We start from the raw sequence: 17,127 nt of genomic DNA, 5'->3' as shown, positions 1-17,127 counted from the left end.
TTGTCTGTAAGAAAATACTAGGGGAAGTCTAGCTGGCATGCCTGTACCCCTGGATCAGGAAGAAGGTAATTCAGGGTGACTCAGATTCACAAAAAACTTGAGATGTGTTCCAGCTTTAATGTCTAAGCTGGACATTATTAAGTGTGGGAGCTGTTGCAGCCTCATGACTTCTAGTTTGCTGTGAGAATCGGAGTGTGAAATGTTACCATCTGCTGCAATGATCTGCTTTGACTTCCTGCCTGTGTTCTGCCTTGAAATTGAAGGTTCAGTTGCTAAAATATGATTTCCAAGTATGACAGTGACAAGCACATGAATATGTAATAAGTGGTTGAAGAAACAGCTAGAGAGCAATTCCTGAAAGGATTTCCCTTTGCTGGTTAACGTGAGCTGTTTTAATTAGCTGAGCAGCTGGATTTTTGCTGCTTCTTAACTACATCCTCTCTTGTCCAGACAGCGGGAAGTCGCAGTTGCAGCATTCATTATGTGATGCAGAAGCAGACATCCTCAGCATAGTGATGAGGATTGAATTGTCACTGGACTTAATTACTAGTTCAGGATTACTTGCTTTTGGGGCTAGATGCAAGAAGTAAAGTTGTACCAGGCTGAGTCTGGTTTCCTGGTGGACCAGATCTGCAGTACTGAGCATGAGATTTCTTACCTGACTGTATCTCTGCTAGCCTCCTGTACATGCAGAGCCATGACAATACCCATGCTTTAGTAGAGAATGTGAGAGTATGTCTTCATTTTACAGAGAGGCCACTGTGGTGCCAGGCTGCTGCCAGCTGCTTTTTTCTGGTGCTTGTCTGATCTCCCAGAGAGCCAATCTGGATGACCGTGGCGAACAGGGGAAGAAAAAAGAGTGGATTAGCTGATAGTAAAAAGTGAGAAGAACAGCTGACCAGAGGCATAGTCAGTACTTGGTAATTTGCTGTCAGGTTAGCTGCTGAGTCATGGGCTTGAGGTTTGTTTTTGTGAGTAGAGGCTGAGCTGCTTACCCCAAGGATTGCCCAGCCTCCCTGTTTGCTCCCACCACTTCTCCAGTTTAACCCTGGTGCTCGTGTGGCCCTGCAGCCAGCTGGAGTAGTCAGCCTCTGGCTGAAAACTAATTGCAATGCTTGGGATGGGATGGATTGTTGTTAGCAAAATCACATGGCTGATACAGCAGGCTTGTGACCATGTCAGCACTAACACGAGAGAGCTGGTGGAAGTGGTGAGTGTGGGGACAGCTGCGCAGTCTCTGCTTCTCTTACAGTAATGGGCAAACTGCACCTAGAGTCTGTGTGTCGTGTCACCTAATTTACGTGTATCAGCTGAAGGACTGGGAGTCCTCTGCAGTAGAAGCATTGAAGAGTTTGCTCACTGTGAATACGTTTTCAGTGCACATTCACTTAATCCATAGGATTACTACAGTTCTGTCTACTGTATCCACATCATGAACATGAGATAGCTGTGACTCTTCTTTCCTAACTTTGTGAGCTTTTCAGTTGAACTAACACGTCTGTTTTCGGCCCAGTATCAGGGCAGTGGTAAATCCGATCTTTTGCACCACCCTTAATGTAACTATAAGGTTACTAATATTTTTCTGTGACTCAGCCTGCAGTGAAATCATTTAGGTGACATTTTAAACATTTTGTGTTTGGAATAATGTCTTCTAAGAAGGTTTTTAAATGTTACACTGTAGTACACTGGCTGTTATAAAGATGGAATGATTTCTAAAGCAACTGAGGGGAGTATTTGATGCCTTTTCTTAAACTAGTGTTTTGCCTCACAGTCATTTCAACATCAGCAATTTAAAAATTCTTGGCTCGCCTTCCAAGAAGTCACAAGACATTAAAAATAGCAACATTTTAACTTTCTTAGTGTGCTGTGTATAAGACAAGGTCTATATCCATGACAATTAAAATTATGTTTAAAAGCTTTTACACAGGTATGTGAACTTAAGGAACAGTACTTTAGAAAAAGCTTTGTATAACATGACATGAAAGATAAATTTTGAGATTTGGCAGCAGGTAGTTCAGTATGTTCATTTTTAGGAACAACTATTCATTATTTTTCACTTTTTTCCCCACTAGGCTTTTGTGTATGACTAGAGTGATATATAAAATCAGTTTTCCTGTAGAATAGTCATTGTTATGTCAATGATAAAGAAACCAAAGGTCCTGGTTCTGATAAAGGGAGCAGGCATTCTGGAGGATTGCTCAATTCCTGCTGAGAATCACATTCAAGCCAGTAGGAGACTAGTGAAAGCGGATGAAAGAGAGATGCTGAGGCAGGATTGTAGCTTGGGGTGTCTTTTGTATCCCAAGCAGTACCACAACTTAGAGGGTGGAAGGCTGTAGATAATCTAGGGAGACACTGCACTCTTTAAATGGCTGTGCTCAGGGGCTGGAGGGAGCAATCACAAGGCAGTGCTGCCTACGCTCTCTGAAGGCAGGTAAAGTCCAGGCCTCCTCTGCCTGTTTGCACTCAGCAGCAGAGCTGGCTGGTCCATGAGATGCCCTCGGCTGGGCTGGAGCCACTGCTGCTCCCGAAACAGCTAAAAGATGTGTGGGTGAAAAGGTAACCCAGAATTTCCTGACCTCTTTCCTTGGGTAGTGTGTGATTTGAACACTGCCTTGCTCCAGGCACACATAAATCCCTGCCTGCTCACAGGGAGATGCCTCTGTGATTTGAGCTTTATTCCACCCAAACAGCGCCTCCCTTCCTCTGCTGTGTAGGGACTGTGCAGGAGAGTGATACTCACACACTGCTGTGTTAGGTCAGGAGTCACCTTGCAGGCACAGGCCTTTGAGAAATACTGTAGCTACACTGGAGTTGTGTTTGATGAGTGACACTGCTCAGTGCAAGTAAAGTGTCAGAGCAGAGCCCCTAATGAGGAAGAGACCATGGTTTATACACAATTAAGTGCACTTACTCCACTAAACAGTTTACAGCTCTTTACCCAATCTAGTTGGTGGCAAATTTATTTCCCCAGTATACAGACCTGAAAGATGTTTTTGAAGTGTTCTCTTCAAGTGTTTATATTTAGAAAATCTGTCCTTGAAACCCAGAGTACAGCCTGCCAGGAAGAGTGAGCAGGTGTCTAACAACTTCAAACAAACCACTCCAGGTTCTTTATCTTTCAGAAATGGTGACCCACGGGACCTTTTTCGTATTACTGCAGACTCAAAGTACCCAGCTGCTTTCAGCTTAATAGGTACAGCAGCTTACAGATCTCCTCTGAACCTGTTGAGTGGGCTTGCTTGGGTGCACAGAGGGCACAACTGGGGTGGGTTAGTTCCCCTGTTTTGAGGGGCTGGCAAGTGAAGCTCAACAAAGCTGCTGCCTTAGTGGGAAATGAAATGAAGTTTGTGCTTTAAATTAAAAGTGCGCGAGGTCTAGGATAAATGTGCAGATGTCTGAGGAATTGCTCTGGTTGTCCACTCCTGCATGCTAAATCCTTTCTGGGGATGGATGAGTAGTTTGCATCTTTACTTACTCCATATTTGATATGGCTGAGGTGGTGTTGGAGCTAATTTTTATCAGAGCCTTTAAAGCTCTGAAACTTCCTGCTCTCTGTACTGTTTTCTTCCAGCAGTATGAGTTTGGACTTCGCTTATGTATATTGCAGGGAGGCACAGGAGCTGTGGTGTCGTCCCCCCATCCCACAGGGACTATTGTCACACTGTCACCTCAGGTGTTCTGATATAACTGTCTGGGACTTGCACTGGGACCAGGATCAGAGGTCTCACATGAATTAAACTTCTTTCCTCTTTGTTCTTCCTTAACATGTGTGTTTGTAGGGATTTTGTGTGTGCTCTGGTTCATTGCTGTGCCTTACGGACAGGAGGAGGAGGTGGGAAAGAGGCAGGGACTCCATACAGCAAACTAATTGTTGCAGCTCCTACCTCATCAAACAGGGAATTAAATTTGATTTGGTTAATTATTTGGATGGCTTGAGAAAAAATGTGTCATTAACTGTGGAACAGAGGAGGATACTGCTAACCACCTAATTTCTCTCTTTGCAAGACAGAACAAGAGGCAAGAAATTGTTGCCTGTGGAACAGGGAGGGGTTAGCTCAGCATAAGGTATGGGCAAAATAACCATGTGGCCCCAAACCAGCATCTTACTAAATTAGTGGGGTTTAGTGTATGGAATTTGCAGCTCCTTTACAGGACTTTTTTTATGACTTTTTTTTTTTTTTTGGGGGGGGGGATCCGTTCCCATTTTCGTGTTTTTAAAGGACTTAAATAAGTGTAAGCTAAATGTGAACCAAGAAAACTTATCTCCTAGTAGCTTGTTTTGCCTGTGCGCTCATGAATTTTCTAATGGAACCATGTTATCCTGGGTTCTAGATTACACGGATAGTTGCATACTTGAACTGCCTTGCTCTTGATATATCCATACTACAATTTCTCTAGGATGGTTTTGTAAAAGATTTTGCTGCTTCCTTGCATTTTTGGTTTTAAAGTAGTTTTCTATACCCTTTTGGTCCTCACGTTGTGTGGACAACTTGAACTTTTGCCTGTGTGATGACACCTATGGTTTCTAGCAAAAAATACCGGCTCATATCTGAAGGTGCTCATGAGATTCTAAGGCAGATTGCAATGGGTCAAAGCACTCTTGCAAGCAGAAGAAATAACTTATTCCCTTTGGTTCTTACTAATACTTGAACATGCATTCTTTATGGATTTCCTAATTTCCTGCTATAAAACTTCAGTAAATCTTTAATTCTGAGTACAGAAAGTTTTTTGCCACTCCAGAAGATTTCAGATCCACATTAACAGACTTCAGTCTCCTTCCTGTCTAATACTAAATATGATTAAAATAAAACCCTAAAGATCATAGTGATTTATGGCAATAAAAGCAGGAGAATAAAGCTTCAAAAATGAACATACAGAAGAAAGAGACTTGAGTTGCAAAGAATTACAAAAGGAGCCTGGGGAACATCTGAGAGGAACTTAAAACTAAAAGTGTTTCTTAAAGATAGGGCTGTAGTATGATGGGACACTTCGAGGGAAAATTAGAATCCTTTTCTGCTGAGAATGCACAGTGAAATATGACTGATAGAAATGTTATCTAGTGCAGCTTTGCTAGCTGTGTGGATAGGGGCCAAGCCACATTTGAACTCTTTCTGAAACCAGACAAATAGGCATTGTTTATCCTAGACTAGCCAAACTATTTCATGAAACAGTTCAGTCAGAGCAACATTTGTTTCTAGTCTTAATTAGCTTTCAGAATGATTGTAGAGGGAGGATATTTTTCATCCATGTCCTTTTTGATAGTCTCTTTCTTCTCTCCTCAAATACCTCTATTCTTCCTCCCACTGGGGTAATTGCAGCCATCAGCAGTTGCAGTGGGAAGTGCATGTGGAGCTGAACTGAGCCCTGACAGAATTGGTGTACAGCATGCCTGCTGTAGGCAGAGTGAAAGCAGTGTTAAAATGCTAATGCCCTCCCTGTACTAACATTCCTGCTGTTACACCGCGGCTGAAGGTTTCCAGAAAAGATATGATTACCTTTCTGTTGTAATTAAGAGAATATATTAATTTGAACCAGATATAGTCTATTTATTTTCAGCTTTTAAAGATTATTCAGCACTTTCAGAGGCTTCTCATCCACAAGTGTTCTTTACACATTGTGTTTTAAAGAAAAAACAGCAAAAAAGTCCTTTTCTGAAGTACTTGTGTGTTGGCTTCTTTTTAATCTCCTCTGTAGGAGGCAGGTTATTAATTCCATGTTCTTCAAGCTAGCAACAGTTCCTGAAAATGGTAACTCCAAGTTAGTTTTGATTTTTACTTTATAAAGATAGTAAGGACCACTGTATCTGTTAAAGAAGACATTCAGAGGGGAGGCACTGGAAACCTTAGTCTTACCAACAAAACAGATGAGTTGGCAGAAGGAAACATTTTTCAGCTCTTGTGTATCAACAGCTTTTGGTCATGTTGTCCTCCTGTCTAACCCCACCCACCAACTTATTCCTAAAAAATGCAATCTCAACTGAAAGGGGAGCTAAGTTGTTAAGTAATTGTTAGAAATACTTAGCAAAGGAGTTGTAGGCGTTTACTCATCTGTGTAAGGTTTATTTATTTACAAGAATGTTAAGTCCTTAAATGCTTATAATCTGAGAGTATGCACAGCCTTATGGGCTCTTCTCCAGGCTTTTCTGACGAGATAGAATGTGAACTTCAGCACAGAATTGAAATTTAAATATGGGTTTAATAATTGGCTTTCAATCTTTGCAGAGTCTTGCAGCTAAGCTGTAACCTGCTTTTCATTAGAAGAGGTTGGGTATGGTTGTATTCTGTAGGAGTTTTGGGCAAGTTTCTGTTAGATAACAACCCAGGGGAAAATGCACTTGGCAAACTCTTTACAATAGATGGGGAATTTCTGCTTGTTGCTTTCTTGTTTTCTCTTTGCGATATTAACCATGTTGTATTTTTTTTTGTTGTTGTTCATTAAGCCAAGGACCCTTGTCATCCATAAGAGCAGCAATCAAGAGATGTAAGTCTACTTTTCCTATTTATTTTTTTTAGAACTGTAGTATTGTGAGATTCCTACATCTTTGTTTTTCGTAACTGGTTAACTTCATATGTGAAAACAAAGTAGCTAGCAGGCTTTTGGGGGTTATAATTTCTTCCTTGCTCCTTTGCTTCACATTAGACCATCTTTCTGTTTTGCTGACGAGCTGTTCCTTCTTGCCAGTTACTACTATGTTCTTATTTATCACTAGTGTATTTGTGCGCAGATGTGATCCATCTCTGAAGAACTCGGATTACACATGCCCAATTTTTAGTTTACTCTACAAAACAGAAGATCGTTCTATTTTAGCAGAAATCCACAGCAACTGGGGACAGGATTAGATTCATGCATTGTGCTCTTGTTGGAAAATAAAAAATTGTTTATAATTCCTGAATGAAAGTCCAAACTATTCTTTCCTGACTTCATCATTTAACTCCTCTTTCCCTTTCCCTGCTCATGATATTTCTAGGCAGACGATTCATTAGCTTAATCTTCTGAAGTCTTTTATGCTATTTCTCTCTTCTTCTTTTCATTTTTATTTCCTTTCTATAAATGATTTCAATTTCTTATTAATGGAACAACCCTCAGGATTCTGCTATAGGGAAAAGCAAATAAGTGGATGTACTATTGACTTGTTTCTCCTGGACCTATTAGTCAAGGGATCATTAGTATGGATTAGGTTGGAGGTAGTCAAAGGGGATCATGAAAGCTTTATTCAAAGCAAGTCTACATGATGCTGTAGTTAAAATGCAGCATTTTATCTTTACTGTTGCTGCCATAGATAGGAAACTGGAAAACAGTGAGCACCAGACCGCAGAGGGCCTTTTGTGGTGGAGTGAGAAATTGATTAAGAGTACCTAAGCGCCAGTACCTCATCTAACTGGGAAACCTTCTGAAAGATCATTATGAAATTGATATCTCTGTTTTGAAAACATAGTTGCAAGTGATACTTCGTTTTAAGGCACAATCAAGTAAAAAAAAAAAATCTTGTCAAGAAGCCCTGGCTCCTATAACATTCTACTTAATAATACTAATATGTAAGCAGCTATGATGAAATATAATCTGAATAATTCACATGGTACTTACAAGATAGGAAAAAAATCCCCATGCACATACCAGTGCATTGCATGTGAAATCACAGTTCTTTGTAACCCAGTAACCATACCCGTGGATGGACCTAAATTAAAAATGGACCCTGAATAATAGCTGACTCCCCTTGTCATAAATCTGGAAAAAGTATGGTATTCTCTGGAAAAAGTGTATTTCCCCTAACAGAGTTACAAATCTATTTTAATTTCTTACTCGCAGTTTACGTGGTCTGTTTATCTCTGATTTTCAATAAACATGATAGGCATGTGCAGGGTTTCAGCTTTCCAACCAGTTGATGACTTTAGATGGCTTTGTATCGGTAAGTCTCTCCCTGTCTTGCGGCCAAAAAGGAAGAATGTCTAGTCTCTGAGTACAGTTCTGGATAGGAAGGCAATACCATTTTGTTTCAGTTGTTTGATAGCTCAGAATTCAGAAAAGTGAGCCCAGTTGCTCAACTTTTCATAAGTTACCTCTGGATTTTTTATGATGGTTTTAGGCCAGGACACACCACTAAATCCAGCTCCCACTGAAATCTGTGAAACTATTTCCATTGACGCCAGTGTAGCAACATGCACAGGAGTGCCAAGGAAAGTAAATAGAGGCAAGCCAAGAGCTGCAATAGTGAGTCAAAGGGGAACAATGTTTTCGCTCACTTCTCTACTCTTCCAGAATATGATGGTGTTAAGGAGCAGGACCACAGATGCAAGTCTGCAGCCCTAAAATGCGGAAGGAACCTGCAAGCTTGTTCCATTCTCATTCTGTCCTAAGCAAATATGTGGCTGAATGAAGGATGTGTAACAGCTTGTATGCACTCTGAAATTGTGGCTTCCCATTTGGCAGGTTTGCAGCCATTTTTGGCTGTGGGTTTTGTTTGTTTTTAATTTTTGTTCTGTTTTGCTTGGGGGCTTCCTAGGTTCTTTTGGCTCCTACTTTTTCCCAACCAGATCATTTCCATGACCTCATTCGCTCCCCATCTGCACAAACATTTGTGCTGGCATAATGCTGGGAATGGTGCAGAGGCAGGAACATACAGCCCAAGGAAAGGTGTAGGAAGGAGTGAAGTGCCTTCATAAATCATTATTGTCAAATTTGAGTGAAACTACAGGCAATGCCTGCCTCTGTGATGCTCAGCAGTTCAGTCAGCCATGAAAAGGGTATTTGACCTCACTAGGGGTGGGAAAGAGAATCCCTCTCACCCCCCCAGGTTATTTTTGATCAGTTCCCTCACTGAAGTTGCACAAAGAAGAACTGGAGGTGGGAAACAGAGGCAGGAAACAGAGACTGCTGCTGGGGGTGTCACATTCCTTCCACTGTGCTGCTAGTGATCTTGAGCCCAAGGTGAGCAGGTTCAGGGAAATAAAAAGGACAAAAACTGCACAGAAAGTGCTTTTTTTTATTTAACACTCTGAACTCACTTACAGTGGGGTCATAGGAGTGCTACTGTTCATTCAAGAGGGGACAAAAGTCCATGTTTGGAAAGGGAATTGAGCATCACCATCTCTTTTAGCTACATTCAAGCATTAAATCAGCCCAGCTCTAATGTCAGACAACCTAATGTTTCCCTGAGGTGTCTGGAAACAGAAACAGAAGGAGCAAGACCTCCCCCTTGTGCCAAGAAGTAGTTCAGGAGAAAAGCTTCAACTCTTTAGAAAATTTCCAATGAGTTTGAACCTCTGCTTCTATAGAAATAGTCAAATCAGATCTTAGGTGAAATCATACTTTTCCTTTTTCTTCTTTTTTTTTCTGGTTTTGGCTTGAGGATTATCTGATCCATTTAGTGTTCCCTGAAGAAGGGCCTCCACAGCCATGTAACATCTTTCGTATTGCAAAGACCGCAAGCCTCTTGAAAGCAACCATTCTGTCAGCTCTTCTGCTGTATTACCTTGTAGGTAAGGGAGGGAGCATTTGCTCACTTTTGAGGCTCTCCTTGAGGCAGTATAATGAATAATCTTTATTCATTGGCTGCTGTATGGTGAGAAGAATAACTTCTCAGTCTAATAGTCTATATATTTAATAGAATTGATGGTTGAAATGTCTAGCCCCATGTTAGAAAAGCATTGAAAGAAGCTGTGGTTTTAAATATTAGCACACATTCTTGTTGCTGAAAATAATATAATTACTTTTACAACTATTAATAATAGTTAATATGAATTAAGTGAAATAGTTAATTGGCAGGATTGTGTTTATTCACAGCTGCGGGAAGGAACAATAGATAAAAATAATCATAAAAATGTGGAGCTTGATTTCCCACAAGGCTTGATCTATTCGAGGCTGTGGTTCCAATCTTGAATACAAAATGAAACTTGCTTTTAAAACACTTTGCAATGACAAAACTGTTCAGTATTTCATACAGATTTCCTAATGGAAACATATGAATACTGTTATGCAGTGTCTGTACTGTAGAAGCACTCAGTGCTAACAGCAGGGTGGTATCTCTGAACAGATCCCTGAATGAACTTTATAGTTGCTTCTATATTGCCTTAAAAGCCTACCTGAATGAGTGTAAATTCTTGGCCTGCTCTCTTCCAACGATTCAGAAGTGCATGTCAGACTTCTGTTGCCACCTGCTTGTCTGTAGCGTCATAATTCATGGGTTTGTGGCATAATGGTGGTTGTACTTATATAGGCATCTTGATCTCATAGCTTAAAATGCCCCCTGCACCATAATCTGTATGTGTTTCAAATACAAATGACATATTAAGTGCACTTGAAAAGTAGGATCCATAGAAGAAGCAGTGGAAGAAAAACATTTGAAGCGTAAGTATACAGCACAAACTGAGTACCCTTTACCACTGCACATTCAAAAATAATTGGATAAAGCCCATTAAATAGGGCGTGTAAGAAATATGTGAAAAAAATTTATCTATAAGTCACTAATTTGTTCTCTATATGCAGTAATACCGTTAGTCCTTTACTTGCTTAGATTCCACTATACTAGGTTAAATACATTTAGATGCCTTATTTATGCTAATGGAAATAAAGTGATAGTGTTACGAGTTGATCTGACATTTTTTCCTTTCCCCTGAGATACAGTTTTAAGATGAAAAAGTGTTGATTTTATGCACTGCATTTTTCCTCTCCCACCCCTTCTTTAACTGTTTTGCTTACCTTTTACTTAAATACCACTAAGCATATGCTTCTGCAAATGTCAGCTGTTCTCACCCTGAGCACTTCTTAGTGTGAAAGTTGAGGAGGTAACAACAGTTGTCAGTATGTAAACCAGCACTGAAATACATTTCCATTGACTCCCCTGGTGGAAGAGAGGTTTTAGAAATCTTAAAGTTGGCATAATTTGAATTCTGGGGAGAATATTAATAGCAAACTTTTTCAAGGCAATCCACAAAGGGAAGGCAGAACAGACTTACAGGATCAAAAGACCACAGGGCCAGAAAAATGGCTGCAGGTTTTTTCTTTTGTTTTTAAATCAGGTGTGTTATATTTTAAAATTCATGTCTTCTCTCATACACTTTTCAATTTAAATTCATTTCTTTGAAATGGTAAAGGAATAAAAGCTGTGCAAGTCTTGGGGCAAGCGTTATTTAAAAAGTTTGTATTTTCTTTTCCCTAGCATTTGTTGGAACTCCACATGAATGCATGAGAGCAGAAGATGAAGTAGCTTTCACCTCTGCTCCTACTGTGGATTTAAGAGCTTCCAAAACAAAATGTTCTAAAAATGTGGTTGTAGCAAATGTGTGACAGCAAAAGAGGGGAGCAGTTGATGGAAGGAGGAAAACACTTTGTCAAGGTCCTTAAAAAAATAAATGTTTATATTAAATATTTATGTACATGGAAGTAGCTTTATTCCATAAATGCCTGGGAGATTAGTTGTCTGTTTTGTTGAGGGTTTTTTATAACAGAATGAACACATTCTGAAAACATTTATGATGGCTTGGATGGCAGCCCTTTTGAAGAGATGTATTTATATCTCCTAGTAAAGTTATTTATATGAAAGTATTTTAAATTAGTTGTTTTCAAGTGTGTTTAATTGTTATTTGAAATCTGGCGTTTGATGTATTATATAGATGCCTCACTGGAGTTTTTCTGCCTATGATAAGGAAGGAGAAAGATCTTTCAGACTTTTTTAGTTTGTTCTTATTTGGTTTAGAACTACATTTAGAGTCTCACAGGAGAAAACAGCATATAGAATTTATCTGGAAATGAAAAAAGAATTAAAGAATTTGTCCAGTTTATCAATTCAGTTTTCCATCCCTTATTAATTAGCTTTTATTTCTAATGGCCTTATCATTGTAATTTAACTATACCCCAAGCTTCTGTATTGAATACATTTACCACATGAACTTTCTTCCATCCTCTTTGCAAAGGTAATATTGAAATAGGTTGGGTTGGGTCAGTTTGGTGTTTGGTTGGTTGGTTTCGGTTTTCTTTAATATTTGTATTTGATCAATGCTGTGTTAAGATCTCTGAGGAAGAAAGTTAAGGTGTCGTGTAGGGGATTTTCATTTACATATTTTAGGCAAACAATTTGTACAGAACTGGTTTAGGAATGTGCAGTCGTATCTGAAACTTTAAGGTGCGTCTCTTACTGGGATCAACCTGCCTGCCTGTACCTCTTTGATAGGTGGGAGTATAAATTATGGGATCCTAGCTTCTCTGCTTCTGTATTAACTCCTTAGTTATTTTTGGAAGGGAAAAAGCACAGACCCAAGTAAACCATGATTTTTAAACTAAATAAAGCATTCAAAGAGATGTGATTTCCCTCTCCTCATTCTTAGAATGGCTCTTTTTAGAGCCATATGGTGGGCATTTCCGTATTCGATTATATTCTTCATGGTTAATTTATTGTAAGGGAAAATTCTAAGCAGCCATTGTTAAAATCAGCATGAGACTAGAACTAAATTCTGCTTTTATTTTAGCTTTTTTAAGGCACTATATTGTGAATAGACATTACAGTTGTTCTCTTCCAACACTGGCACGTGCACTGCACTTGCATGACTAACCCATTTGATCATGGTTTCTGGCCTTGGTTTGTTCTCCTCACCTCTTCTTCCTCTTCTGTAACCCCTTCTTTTTTTCCTCTAGCACTCATGAATAGTGCACATCAAAAATGCCCTGTGGAAGAGGTATGTCTGATACAACACTATGCGACTCTTGAATCAAGTATATTATGCCGATTTCAGCTAATGATTCTGCGATGGCACAGGAACAGCATAGTTTTGGCTTTTGCACAAGACTCTACTACTTCCTAAATTGCACTTGCTATGCAAAAATTTGTCCCTTGGGTAATTTCATTTTCTCTCTGAAGAAATCAAAATAAAAATATAATGTGGCCATTGAAAAAATTATTTGAATGTAAATATGACAAAACTAGAAAAATGAAGAGGTCAGGATTCACTTATTTTGTGGAATTTAAAATACATGGTTTAGGGAAAAAAAATTAGAAATGTTGCTTTTAATCCACAAGCGATAAAACTTTAGGAAATTCCTAGCTGAGAACATTTAATTTTTTCCTTTTACATAAAGGTGAAATAGTTTTTGTGCCTTAGTACTTTTCCCTTCTCTAAAACAATCAAAATGAGACATTAAAAACAGGTTAAAGAACACATCTTGGAAACCAGATATCAAAAGCAAAGCCAGACATGTCTAACACTTCTTTTTGTTTTATTCATGGACTGTTCTAACTAAAGAAAAAGAAGTTTCAACTCTAAGGTCACCACAATGCAGAATGCAAGAACATGTGGCAAGGAAGAGGAAAGGGGATAGGATCACCTCTACAGGTGTTAACTTGGACATAAAGTGACTTATATGTGGTTACGAAACTGTACCCTAAACCTTTTCAAAGCTTCTCATATTTATGACAGATAATTTTTTTTAAAAACTTGGCCACTCCTAAAATCTGGAATTTACAATCAGCTGCTGGGTGTTCTCCATGTCATTGATAGTGGATTAGCAGGGGCTCTGCTATTATCTTCATCTTACTGTTATGACAATATATTTTAACCTCTTCAAAACTTTTGTTTCATTTAAATAGCTTCTCGGACCTCTAGCCATAGTGAGCAGCAGAGGGATAGAAGGTATGATGCTGTTATTTATACTGCAACTATTGTTACTGTAAGACCTGTTCGATTGTGTCACAGCATTACTTTTTATGTCTCTCTTCTTTATTTTTGGTGGGTTTTTTGTTCTCTCTGTCCTTGGTGTGTTTAAAAATAAATTAGACTTGGAACGAAATAAAAATATCGTGATTCTTAAGCACACGGTAGGTTAAGAGTTTGAGGAGTTTTCTCATCTACTTTTGCATGTGTCCTCAAAAGCAGAATGCAACCAACCGTCAAACCTCTGCAGAACTGTTTTACTTTCCTGACACCTATTTACAGGATCACTTCACAATGAAAATAAGCACGCTTTCAGGCCTCCTTCCAGTTTCTCAAAGGGTAGTGAGAAAGGAGGTCGCCAACCTGGATAGCTGGTGAACTGAGTCTCTCAGTACTTCAGGTGTGAAGGAACTCTAGCCCTCAAAAGAGGGCTTAAAAAAGTTTAAGTCTTTTTACAATAATTCAAGAAGTTGTCCTTCTGCAGAGGTGTTTTCTGTCAGCAGACAGGAGCTTTTATAGCAAATGCTTCATCTACCCACAGAACTCACTTCTCAGAGTGTATTGTGTGTGAGACTCTAGATTGAACAGTGGTGCTCTGGTGGCCATGGTCCAGGAACATGGGCCATCACTGCACCTTACGCTCTAAAGCTGTTGTTGTGGTGATAAAACAGGGGTACTGCCCAAGGGTCCCTGTTGTACTAGATGCTTTAAGCAAATAGGTCCTGTCCCAAAGACCTCATGGGGCTTGCTCTGCCCTACTTTAGCACAGTGGGAGGTTTCCCTAGAGGTCTGAGAATAGACAAACTTTTAGGTAGCCAGCCAGAAGCAGTTTTAACTATCCTACTGCTTTCATGCTGTAGCGGGCTAAGGGCAAACACGTGATTAGTTCTCATTATCCCATGAAGACTAAGACTTCTTCCATCTAATTGGGTTACACTTGTGTTTAAGTACTTTAAGCATGTAAATGATTTCACTAAAGCCAATAAACCTACTTTTTGGCTTAGGCATTTAATTAGGTGCTTTGAATGGAAGCCTAAGTGCTTGTTAGAAAAGTCAGGTAAATTACTTTGAAATCATGAAAAAACATCTTTGGTTAAATCAAAAAGACCTAAGCTATTTTGATTTCTCATGCTGAGAAATCCTTGGTCTTTTATACTTAAAAGAACTATTTTAAAATGTTTTAGGTAATTGTTCTCCTTTGCCTTCATTTCTAGGCGTCCTGAAATTACAATCGTTGCTGCTGAACCCCTCCGGTCATCCTCCTGGTTTCCAGGTGCAAGCCCTGTCACTCCTCAGGGATTAGGATTCCCTTCTGCTTCATCTCATGCTCAGTGGAGGAGAAATGAGCATATTCCAGCTGAGGTAAGCTTGAACTTACATGGGGCGTCTTTGATTTACAAAGGTAAAAAGCACAGTAAGTTAGAGAACAGTGATTTTGTTTGCCTGGATTTTCATCACATTGAATGAAAGACTGTGACAGTGTTCTTTTTCTCTGCATGTTAGTTCAGTTTCTTAAAGGATCACATCTGGATGTGCATTAATATTTATATCTCTCTATTGTAGCTTCCACCATCATATGAGCAGGTGATAAAAGAAATCAATCAAGTGCAAGTCAATACAACAAATAACAATAATGCTGCTGCTCCTAGACATACCACTACTTCTGCAACACAAACTGACTTTCCAGAGGAACTAATCAGCCATTTGCCAGGAAGTAATGTAAAAACTAGTGTGCCTACACACTGGGAATCTGCAGGCTATCCAGGTGAGGTTGTTTTGAATTTCTCACTGATGAAAATATTACTCTGTCGCCTGAAGATGTTCTTTATTACTGGTCTGTGCCACATTTACTATGAATAGCAGTTAAATTTCTGTGAAGACTTACTGCTATAAATTTCTGTAAAAATCCTCTCTGCTGAAGAGCTACCATTGCATTCATGGTGAGACTGTAATTAAATCTGGGAAGTTTTGCTAGATTCAGCCACAATGGCAATTGCTTTGCAGCCAGAGGAGCTCAGGTGTCCGATCAGAATAGCAGCAGTGTTACACATTCAGACTGCAAAGCGTGCAAACCAAGCTGAGGAAGCTACTATACTATTCTTTGGTCTAGATGTTGCTGGCATGTCCCTCATGCTGCAAGCTAACAAGTAATCTTGAACTCACAACATGTAGGTACCACACATTGCTGCAACCTCCCGCTTCTTCCTAGAGTTTGCCTACTTTTTCATTAATCTTTATAGAAAGAGAACTGCAGTTTCCCAAGCAGCAGTAAGTTCTGAATGAAAATGATCATGTTTACCACCCTGAAGCCTGACAGACAATAACATAAATAAAGTGTTCTGGAATAGATAACTGAAACCTTTTCTTTTATGTTAACAGGGCAGAGTCCTCTTAAACCTCCTAGGCCTTCTGCATCTCTCCTGAATAGGCCTCTTTCAGAAAATGAGAATCCCTTAATAGTCTTTGAAATTTCTGAAGGTCAGAGGTGCCAAGAAAATCCCAGTGCTGTGATATGTCCTGTGCCAAAGCCAAGATCAAGAAGCAATCTCAGACCTGTGGTCAAAAATACTGAAAGTGAGAATGACAATGGAGAGGAAGTGAACCAGTCTACCACAAAAAGGCAGCAACCTCCGATTCAGTCACCCATCTTAGATGATAGCTTACTAGACAATCACTTGGGAATGGACAGCATGAGTACAGAAAAGAGCCAAAATAGTATTGTTTCAAGGATCAAAGTTTTTGAATCCCAAGGGACTAATGATACCTCAGGAGTAACAAAAAAGCCAGAAATTGCCCCTCGTTTGTTTGCCCCAAGACCTGTTACTGCAAAGAAGCCAGTAGTTGCTCCAAAGCCAGGGGTAAACAGAATTTCAGGAGACTGGGATGCATGGACAGAAAGCAAATCAACACCTTCCAAGGAATTGCAGCCTCAACCTGAAGAAGTTGCGAGCAGTGTTGTAGCCAAACCTGAACTGCCAAAGAAACCAAAACCTGGCCTCGTTAAAAGTAGTAGTAGTGATTTTCTTGACGCAAGGAGTGGATCAGTTGCAGAGAACAGTGATGGACAAAAGAAATTTCCTGTTCCTGCTCCAAGGCCTCTTGTTCCTAAAAAGTCATGTTATGCAGAAAATCCTGCCCTTTCTTTGGCTTCACTGAAGCCAATTGCTGCTCCCCCACGGGCTTCTGTATCTGCCCAAGACAAAGTTTTCAAGTCTCTGGGGGAATTGTCATCTGCAGCCAACTCCTCAGCACCTGCTTTGCAAAATAAACCAGATGTGGAAGGAGATCTGATCAGTTTTGATGATGATGTTTTGCCCCTAAGTCCAACTTCCATAGTTAATGATAGCATCAGTCCTGAAGCAGCAGCAGGTAAGAAGAATTATTTTAAACTCCCTGTGGTTACTCTTTGCAGATCCTGTGAACTATGTCTACCTGTCTTGATGGGGTTTATGTTTGTATATAAAATTCTTGGTTTTCTATTATG

The 17,127-nt window shown here is 39.7% G+C and overlaps 1 protein-coding gene across 2 annotated transcripts in view; it reads left to right on the top strand.

Moving 5' to 3' along the window:
* Positions 1 to 17,127, top strand: part of SH3D19 (SH3 domain containing 19) — an 84,100-nt gene that overhangs the window by 32,402 nt on the left and 34,571 nt on the right. The window contains exons 2-7 of one of the 2 annotated variants that reach the window (XM_065692665.1): positions 6,443 to 6,483; positions 12,631 to 12,671; positions 13,580 to 13,622; positions 14,858 to 15,005; positions 15,207 to 15,408; positions 16,023 to 17,012. In XM_065692665.1, the coding sequence (XP_065548737.1) occupies positions 12,656 to 12,671; positions 13,580 to 13,622; positions 14,858 to 15,005; positions 15,207 to 15,408; positions 16,023 to 17,012 (1,399 nt within the window). In that variant the 5' untranslated portion in view covers positions 6,443 to 6,483; positions 12,631 to 12,655. The remainder of the gene's footprint in view (positions 1 to 6,442; positions 6,484 to 12,630; positions 12,672 to 13,579; positions 13,623 to 14,857; positions 15,006 to 15,206; positions 15,409 to 16,022; positions 17,013 to 17,127) is intronic. The other variant, XM_065692658.1, reaches the window with a different exon arrangement.

The sequence above is a fragment of the Lathamus discolor genome, chromosome 1 (assembly GCF_037157495.1).
Source record: "Lathamus discolor isolate bLatDis1 chromosome 1, bLatDis1.hap1, whole genome shotgun sequence".
Classification (NCBI taxonomy): Eukaryota; Metazoa; Chordata; class Aves; order Psittaciformes; family Psittacidae; genus Lathamus; species Lathamus discolor.
This window is presented reverse-complemented; position numbering and strand designations above follow the sequence as displayed.